The following is a 9816-nucleotide window of genomic DNA, read 5'->3' as shown; positions in this document are numbered from 1 at the left end:
TGTATATATTTGGAATCATAATATTACAATGGTAACTGGAAGACCAGTTTTGGGGATGATAATGGAAGTACAATGTGCATTGGATTCTGGAAAATCACAAAACCTCTTGGATCTTTTAGCAGGAGACTAGCCATTTTTAAGGTTGAAAAGTTGGCTCACTGAGCATTGAGGCTGAGATGAGCCGGAAGTGCAGGGCAGACTTGTATCAGATGTCTGGAGGGTGTACTCAAAATGTTTATGATGTCGGAATTCTCTCTTCTCCTTTTTTTATTTTTTATTTTTTATTTTTTCATTTTTACATTTATAAAAATTAAAATAAAAGAAATCAACAGCTTATGGTCTTTACTTGCTATCTCACCAAAAAAATCAATGATTAGCAAATGAAATTTTCTGCAAAATGTTCATGATGTCGGAATTCTCTCTTCTCATCTTTTTTTTTTTTTCCTTTCATTTTTACATTTATAAAAAAAAAAAATAAAAAAATAAAAAAAATCAACAGCTTATGATCTTTTCTTGCTATCTCACATAGTCGCATTTGCTATCTTTACAACTCAATGATTAGCAAATGAAATTTTCTGCAAAATTAATTTGGGGGACATCAGAATGAATAATTACTGCTCAAAAGACCTTAGCGTGAATGAATTTATTCATATATATATATATATATATATATATATATATATATATATATAAACCGATTAGAACAAGCACTGGAAGCAGGCTGCTATTTTACAGTTGAAGAGTTGGCACAATCCATATTGGATGTAGTTTGGTCTTCTCCAATAAACTCATAGCATCTACGGTGTAAAGCTGTGAAATGCTCTTTGTTCCAACGTTATAAACACCAAAATCACCTTCAAAACAGCCCTTCATACAATTATTGTCGTCATTGAAGTATATGCAATTTGGTTGACATCCTGAAAAGCTTGAAGCAACAACAGACACTGTAGAGTTATCGCCCACAAACAGAGCAACATCACCCAAGGTTTCTTGCTCAATCCAGTCAAATATATCATCCAACTTAAATTTGAAAGTTTTAAATTTCTTTGTCACGAGTTTGCTACCTTCATATGCCATATGTCTTTGCACCATCATCAATTCTTTCTCGTTTGAGTCCACTAAATATCTCTTGGTGTATACATTTTGCAGTGGTATCGATGATACAAAACAGTTTACATCTGAGTTGGATTGAGTAGTAATATCAAAAGAGTAAAGATTGCTCCAATAGTTAACAGCATGATATCTATTTCCAAAGAAAAGAACATCTTGAACTGGGCGCGGTCTATGGACATAAGTCCATGCTTTGTCTTTGTTAAGTCTAATAAAAGACAGTCGGCATTGTTCCTCATATATGACCACAACAACACAATCTTCTGCATTCACTACTGGATCTGCTGAAATCATAGCCTTGTAGACATAATAATCACATTTTTTAACCCATTCCTCCCTTCCTTGCTTTGGACCCTCTAGAGGGGGAAGATGAATTATTGAATTTTCTTTCTCTTCTATGCCTATAACCCTAGAGAATGGGTTCAACAAGGTTACTGCAAAATTTTCTTCCACAGTTACCAGCCATCCTTTTGAAGATCCGCAAAATCGCTTATTTGGCAATCTGATTTGCAAATCAAGAACCTTGTTATCCGTGACACTGTATACATTCCATGTACCTTCTTTATCTGTAGAAATCAAAAGCATCGGAAATTGGTGATGCGCCTTTTGATTATCCTTCGCTACACAATACCATGACTTACAAACCATGCTGAATCGCAAATAGTCTGATAACGACACCAATCGGTCAGACACTGAATCCAGAAGGTGCATTGGCAGATTTGCCCAATCTGAGAAAACAAAGAAAATGAATTAAAGATGAAGATGGTAATGGAGACTGGGATTCTTGACCATTATATGAAATAAACGATGAAGCTGAAGGCTTCCCTCTTATAAATTTATTTGTAAAGCTTTTTTGTAGATTAAGCTTTTAATTTAATAGTCTTGTTTACACACACACACATGTATGTATCCCTATAAACAATAGGGATATCATGACCCTAAAACTAAATCATTCAAAGTATGAGTTGCATACGAGGGCATAAAGATTTGTATATTAGTTTCCTATCTGGGAAATTAGGGTATCAATTTATTCATGGCATCAACACCTTGCAATTCTAAACAAACTAGTACGGATTACATATGGGTGGGTGATCGATCACATTTTCAGTAATAATCACTGATCTTGTTTTGAAAGGTGATGTAGTACATATATATATACCATATATCAGAATATTAGATCGTATAAAAGAGGGCCTTGTGATATATATCAAAAATTTGATGTTAAATAAAAAAAACCTAAATGAAAAATATAATATTTGATCCTTTGAGAGAACATACCTGAATCCATATCTTTCAATCCCGAGCAAAACCTGAATCGCAGAGGAAAATTGTACCCGGAGCGGTCTCAGTAGAAAGAGAAAAAGTAGCTGTTCGTTCAAACAAAACCTCTCACTCTGCCTATTTATACAAAAATTTTCTTCTTCTTCTTCAAAGAAACAAATACGTAAATAACTAGAAAACCAATTCTCCAACAGGTAGGAAATCGAGGGACGAGGGCCGAGGGCAGCAGAATCCCCAAGGTGTTTGAAAACGGTGACTAGAAAGAAACCCTAGCCGCCGCTGTCGAAGAAAAAGAGGGGAGAGAAAACAAAAGGCTTTGGTTTGTACATCTCTAGCGAAACAAGAGAACGCCCTACATAATGGCATGATCCGAGTTGGTGTTGCTCGACTGTCTAGCCTATATTATACACTGAAAAAAAGGCCCTACATAATGGCATGCACGACAAAAAAAAAGAAACTCTACTTACTAACTCGGATGTGAAACTTATAAGGGGCTCAAAAAGTTAACTCGGATCTTGAAGTATCACAAGTTCTCCAATCAATTCCTGGGTGGAAAGTGAATTTGGTAATCCTCATATTTAACTTATGGTTTTGGTGGAATTCTAGGTAACTTTTTGTTCTAACTTGACATTCCAAGTTCGGCTGCCATTAAAGTTATGGCTGTTATCCAAGCTATTGATTTAGCTTGATTAAAGAGTGAAAACATATTTGGTTGGAAGTGGAGTCCGAGCTAGTCCTTGATTTCGTTCACTCTCCTACTTTATTGCCTTGGCAACTAAGGCTGTAGTGGAGTAATTGCTTGCACTGGATTTCTCAATTGTAGTTTAGCTATTCTCATATTATTGGTGAAGGCAACAGAGTTGTAGATGCTTTGGAAAATCAAGGGGTTAACTCATCATGTTTGACATAGTGGGACTTGTCACTTGCTTACTGGATTCTGTTCTCTCATTTTGTAATAGTGATTTGCTGTAGGAGAATAGAATTGTGTGTTTATTATTGATAATAGGAGCCCTTATATAGGGAGTTACAAGGTATACAAAAGGTAAAAGAATTCGAATACAATTGAATACCTATAACATTTTCTTATTACAATCCTAAACCCTAGTTTGTAGAGGCACACTATGTCGACATCCTTCAACACTCCCCCTTGTGTCGCTCAAACTTGGTGATGACGCTTTGATCGTTGCCTCGTTAAAAACCTTGCTAGGTAACAAAAACCCTGTGGGACAAAAATAACCCTGATCGAAGGCAAAAAGAGCACAACACGTCCTTCACTCTTTGAGATCGAACATGTAGACATCATGCCTCTCCCTGATGTCAATATCTCCCCCTGATTGCTACAATCATGGGAGTTCAGATAACTTTCTCAATCTGATGCTCTTCACATGTTTCTCGAAGGTGGATTTAGGTAACGACTTAGTAAATAAGTCTGCTACATTATCCTCTGATCGGATCTGGTTCACTTCAATATTTAGAAGTGCATGTTGTTGCTGATTGTAAAAGAACTTTGGCGATATATGCATGGTGTTGTCGCCCTTGATGAAACCTAATTTCATTTTGCTTAATACAAGCTGCATTATCTTCATTAATGCATGTAGGTTCATCTGTGGTAGACTTCAAACCACAAGTTCTTCGTATGTGTCTAACTACAGACCTTAGCCATATGCATTCTCGCACGGCTTCATATAGAGCAATAATCTCTGCATGATTTGAGGAAGTAGCAACAAGGGTCTACTTTATAGACCTCCAAGATATTGCAGTGCTTCCCATGGTAAAAACATAACCCGTTTGGGAGCGACCTTTGTGAGGGTCAGAAAGATACCCTGCATCAGCAAAACCCATCAAGACATCGTTGTTATTTTGATGGAGGGGAGGAGGAGCACGGAAGGTGGCATTTTACCTTGTGGAGTTCGATCTCACACTTCCGTTATTTCTCTTCTCTCTGCAGGGATAAAACAATCCCATATCAATCGTACCTCTTAGGTATCGAAAGATTGTCTTTATGCCAATCCAGTGGCGGCGTGTTGGCGCAGAACTATGTCGAGCTAACAAGTTCACTGCGAATGAGATGTCCGGTCTTGTACATTGAGCTAAGTACAACAATGCGCCTATTGCACTTAGATAGGGCACTTCAACCTCTAATAAGTCTTCGTCCTCATCCCTTAGACGAAATAGATCTTTTTCAGGCTCAAGACTACGACCGATCATGGGAGTACTCACAGGCTTTGCTTTATCTTCATTAAAGCGCCTTAATAATTTTTGAGTATACGCTGACTAGTGGATCATAATCCCATCACTACGGTGCTCGATTTCCAGTCCGAGACAAAACCGTGTTTTCCCAAGATCTTTCATCTCAAATTCGGATTTCAAGTACTTTGCAGTTTCCTTTAACTCATCTAGAGTTCCAATTAGGTTCATGTCATCGACATAAACTGCTATAATTGTAAATTCGGAACTTGCCCTCTTTATAAACATGCATGGGCATATTTCATCATTGACATATCCCTTCCCAATCAAGTAGTCACTTAGATGGTTATACCACATCCGTCTGGATTATTTCAATCCATATAGTGAGCATCTCAATCTTATTGAAAATGCACTCCGTGGTTTAGAGCCACTTGATTTGGGTAATTGAAGTCCATCTGGAACCTTCATATATATCTCTGAATCTAAATCCCCATAGAGATATGCTGTAACCACATCCATAAGCTGCCTGTCAAGTTTTTCGGAAACTACCAAACTGACAAGGTAGCGGAACGTTATAACGTCCATTACGGGAGAGTATGTCTCCTCGTAGTCGATTTCAGGGCGTTGTGAGAAACCTTGCGCCATAAGGTGGGCTTTGTATCTAACAACCTCATTTTTCTCATTACGCTTTCTAACAAAAACCCATTTATGGCCAACAGGCTTTATACTTGGGGTTGTCAGCGTTATAGGCCCAAATACCTGTCTCTTTGTTAGTGAATCCAATTCAACCTAGATCACATTTTTCCATTTAGGCCAGTCTTCTCTTCGTTGACATTCTTCAATGGAGCGAGGTTCGATATCATCATGTTCTATAATTCCTTGAGCGATAGAATATGCAAACACGTCATCAAGGATAATAGAGTCTCGACTCAACGTCTCATGTACACTAGTGTAATTCATGGAGATCTCTCTATTCTCTGGAATTGGTTTTGACATTGGAGCGTCCCCCAATGATGTCTCTTGGACATAACCATAATCCGGAATATCTTCATGAGACGGGTTATTTATGTCGATGATTAATGGATCTCTTTGTGCCAAACTCGCTTTCTTTCTCGGGCAAGAATCCATCGAACCACATTGCCATCACCATTAGTGGTGGCAGCGCCATGCTCAATACCCCTAGAGGTGGCGCCATGTCCACTATTTTTAGGGACATCAATCCTTGCAGGCACGTTTGCAGCAGGTATATGTGATCTTGTCACTTTAGCGATATTAGAAAACGCGTCAGGCATAGAGTCTGCTACGTTATGAAGATCGAGAATTCTCCGCACTTCAATTTCGGACTGTGCGGTTCGGGGATCAAGATGAGACAAAGTGGGGACAGACCACGACAATTCCTGTCGTTTCTGTTGAACATTATTGTTCTTATCTCCCCCTAATGACGGGAAGACTGTCTCATCAAAGTGACAATCCGCAAATCTTGTGGTAAATTGATCGCCTGTCAAGGGTTCCAAATAGCGGATAATGGTTGGAGAGTCATATCCAACATAAATGCCCAATCGTCTTTGAGGACCCATTTTGGTGCGCTGTGGCGGTGCAATTGGCACATAAACTGCACACCCAAATATGCGTAAGTGTGAGACATTAGGCTCATACCCAGTAACCATTTGGGATGCAGAAAAGGGTTGAGTGGCAGTAAGCCTCAGACGAATAAGCACATCTGCATGCAATATTGCATAGCCCCAAGCAGAAACAGGGAGATTGGTGCGCATAACCAATGCTCTAGCAACCATTTGAAGTCTTTTAATTGTGGCTTCTGCGAGACCATTTTGGGTGTGAATGTGAGGAACAGGGTGTTCAACCTCAATCCCAATGGACATGCAATAGTCATCAAAAGTTTTTGATGTAAACTCTCCAGCATTGTCAAGACGAATTGACTTAATGGGATGATCAGGGTGGTGAGCCCTTAACTTAATGATTTGTGCGAGGAGTTTAGCAAATGCAGCATTTCTGGTGGACAAAAGCCTGACATGTGACCAACGTGTCGATGCATCAACCAACACCATAAAATATCTAAATGGTCCGCAAGTTGGTTGGATAGGTCCACAAATATCACCTTGGATTCGTTGCAAGAATGGAATATTTTGTTTAGTGTCCTTTGCATAGGATGGTCTCGATCCTAATTTTGCTAAAGAGCAGGCTTTGCAAAATGAAAGATGGGCTTTAGAAACAACCATGGAAGAATCCGGTTGAGCCACGAAGTCATAATTGACTTTAGAAGTAGAGATAGGAACCATGGAGGCATTAGTGGTGTCAATACCACTGTTGGGCCGCAGGGGGTAGGCGGCTCTGGCCCTACCTTGGACCTAATTTTTGTTTTGACTTCTTTTCGTTTTGAAAAATGGATGTCCGTGTGAAGTCTTTAGTATACGGATCATCATATCATGACCTGGGTGTCCCAGACGATCGTACCAAAGCCTATATGTGTCAGAATCCCATAAGTCATCTCTCATGATATGGTTGGATTCAATGACTTGAATAGTGGTTGCATACAACCCACTAGAGCGACACATAAGTTTCTCCAATACTCGTTTATGTCCGTAGTCATTAGAGGTGATGCAAAGGAACTCTTATCCATTCTCACAATGTGTTTCCACATGAAAACCATTGGCTCTTATATCTTTAAAACTCAATAGGGTCCTTCCAGCCCTAGGAGCATATAGAGCTTCGGTGAGATTAATACTTGTGCCATTTGGCAACATAAATTGAGCTGGTCCTCGACCATGAATCAATTGTGATGGTCCAGCCATCGTAGTCACAGAAGATCGACTAGGTGTCATGCATAGAAATAGTTGCCTATGTCGCAATATAGTATGTGTGGTGCCACTATCAACAAGGCATTCCAACTCTCCAGGAAACATACTGAAAAATAATAAAGTTAGAAATTAAAAACATGTCCATGACATTGAATAATACGATACTTTATTAATAAATGTAACCAATGATTACATCAAATGGTCCAAAAAGGTCTAATCCAAAATAAAGAAAATCAAACTAAGACACATTGTAGTCACTCTATTCGTTTGGCAACTCCAATCAAATATGACCAGGAAAGTGGAGAGAGAGGTTGGTGGAGCGAGGCTTGCTTAAGTACCAATTATCTCAATGACTTTCCTAGACATCATATTTTATTGGGTACGCCACATAAGAAAGAGTTAATACAATTGTCATTTATTGACTATTACATGATTCTTGAAAAATAAAGAGGACTATTTCTAATCAAAGTCTGCAACATCCTTGTGCACTTCATCTTCAGCTTTGAAGTCCTCCATGGTGAGATTAACGTCTCCACCATTTTCTTCTTCTTCTTCTGCAAGGTACACTTCTTGCTCCCTCAAGTCCTTGTATGCCCTGTATCTTGAAGCTAGTTGCTCGCTTGCCTTGCATTGCTTGAACCAATGCTCACTAGATCCACATCGATGACACATATCATTGTGGTTGCCTCCCTTCAATTGAGGTGCACGTTGTGAACGTTGTGGGCGTTCCCTAGGACGATTGGAGCCTCCACCACGACCCATGACGCCACCACCACGAGCTATGGCTCCATTACCACGGATAGGGTTGCCACAACCCCCTTTCCCACGTGTGGCATTGCCACCACGTGTATCCGCTTCAAACTTGCGGTTTCCTGCCTGATTAGGGCGGTTATATGGACCCATACGTCCCTCATGTCCCTTATTCCTAGGGTTCCGCTCCTTGTGCCCTCTTTTGGGTGCATTATAATTCGCCTCATGAACTCTCTTAGTTCCAATGGGCCTTGAATTATAATTCCTCACGAGTATGTTATCATGTTTCTCAGCTATAGATATGATATTAATAAGCTGATGAAACCTCGTGATCCGTCCAGCATTGACTTTAGTACGGTATTGCTTTGATACCACAATGGCTGAAACAGGGAAGGTGGAGAGAGTCTTATCAATTAGCTCTTGCTCTGTGACAGGTTGTCCATAGACTCTCAACATGGATTGTAAGCGAAGAGCCTCTGAATTATATTCAGCAACAGACTTGAAGTCAGCAAAGCGCAGATTGTTCCATTGAACCTTCAAGTCAGGGAGAAGGGAATCTTGGACATTGCCAAAGCACTCTTCTAGTGCTACCCATAGCTCTCTTGCATCCTTGATCGACATATACTCCAATCTGAGTGCCTTATCCATATGACGTCGCATCAAGATAACTGCTTGAGCATGCTTTGTAGATGTTCGGATGAACACAAGATCCGGGTTAGGTGCCTGGATTATGGGTAATATTCTCTTGGAAGTGAGATGGCTCTCAACATCGGTTACCCAACTGTGGTAATCCGAGCCTGTTGAGTCAAGCATGGGAAAGTCGAGCCTAGGTTCATTCGACATCGTGATTGTTCTTGGCTTGAGGACACGCGCGTGTTGGAGTAGGCGTGTTTTTTTTTTTTTTTTGGGCCGGGTCCCTTTTTTTTTTTTTTTCTTTCTTTTCCTTCGGGTCTTCTTCTTCTTTCTTTCCTTTGTTCTTCCTCCTCCTAATCTGCAGGTGGCGGGGCAGAAACTACAAGGCAGGCAGCAGCTTCGCGGGGGGGGGGGGGGGGGGGGGGGGGGGGAAGCTGGTGCAGTGGCGTGGGCTGGGGGCGGGCTGCAGCGCAGGGCTGCAGGCGGTGTGCAGTGGCTGGAGCGGTGTGCAGCACGGGCTGGTGCGGAGGTGGCTGGAGGCTGCAGGATGCGCGGGGGCTGCAGGAAGCGTGCAGGGCAGTTGGCTGCAGCAGGGGCGTGCTGGGCTGAGGGCTGGTGTGCAGTGCGGGCTGCAGGGAGGTGGCTGGAGCGGTGTGCAATGGCTGCAGGGTGAGCGGGGGCTGCAGTAGTGGACTGCAGGAGGCGTGGCAGGAGGCTAGGGCGGCAGAGGCTTCAGTAGGCTTACAGAGGAGGCTGCAGGCTTTGCGGCAGTGAGGCTGTTTAGGTTTTTTTTTTTTTTTCCAGCTAGGGTTAGAACTCGTGCTGATAACGTGTTGTAGGAGAATATAATTGTGTGTTTATTATTGATAATAGGAGCCCTTATATAGGGAGTTACAAGGTATACAAAAGGTAAGAGAATCCGAATACAATTGAATACATATAACACTTTCCTATTACAATCCTAAACCCTAGTTTGTAGAGGCACACTATGTCGACATCCTTCAACATGATTGGATTTTTTTTTTTTGGGGTGTGGGTG

At 41.0% G+C, this 9816-nt stretch overlaps 1 protein-coding gene across 1 annotated transcript; it reads right to left on the bottom strand.

Annotated features, from left to right (window-relative positions):
• Positions 1-729: 729 nt before the first annotated feature.
• LOC112188241 (F-box protein SKIP23) lies at positions 730-2711 on the bottom strand. The gene is made up of 2 exons (XM_024327326.2): positions 2389-2711; positions 730-1838 (listed from the first exon to the last, which is right to left on the bottom strand). Exons 1-2 carry the CDS (start codon positions 2396-2398, stop codon positions 730-732), a joined length of 1119 nt encoding a protein of 372 aa, XP_024183094.1. The 5' UTR covers positions 2399-2711.
• Positions 2712-9816: the final 7105 nt, after the last annotated feature.

Source organism: Rosa chinensis, chromosome 1 (genome assembly GCF_002994745.2).
Source record: "Rosa chinensis cultivar Old Blush chromosome 1, RchiOBHm-V2, whole genome shotgun sequence".
Classification (NCBI taxonomy): Eukaryota; Viridiplantae; Streptophyta; class Magnoliopsida; order Rosales; family Rosaceae; genus Rosa; species Rosa chinensis.
The sequence above is the reverse complement of the archived record's forward strand: the minus strand, read 5'-3'. Positions and strand labels throughout refer to the sequence as shown.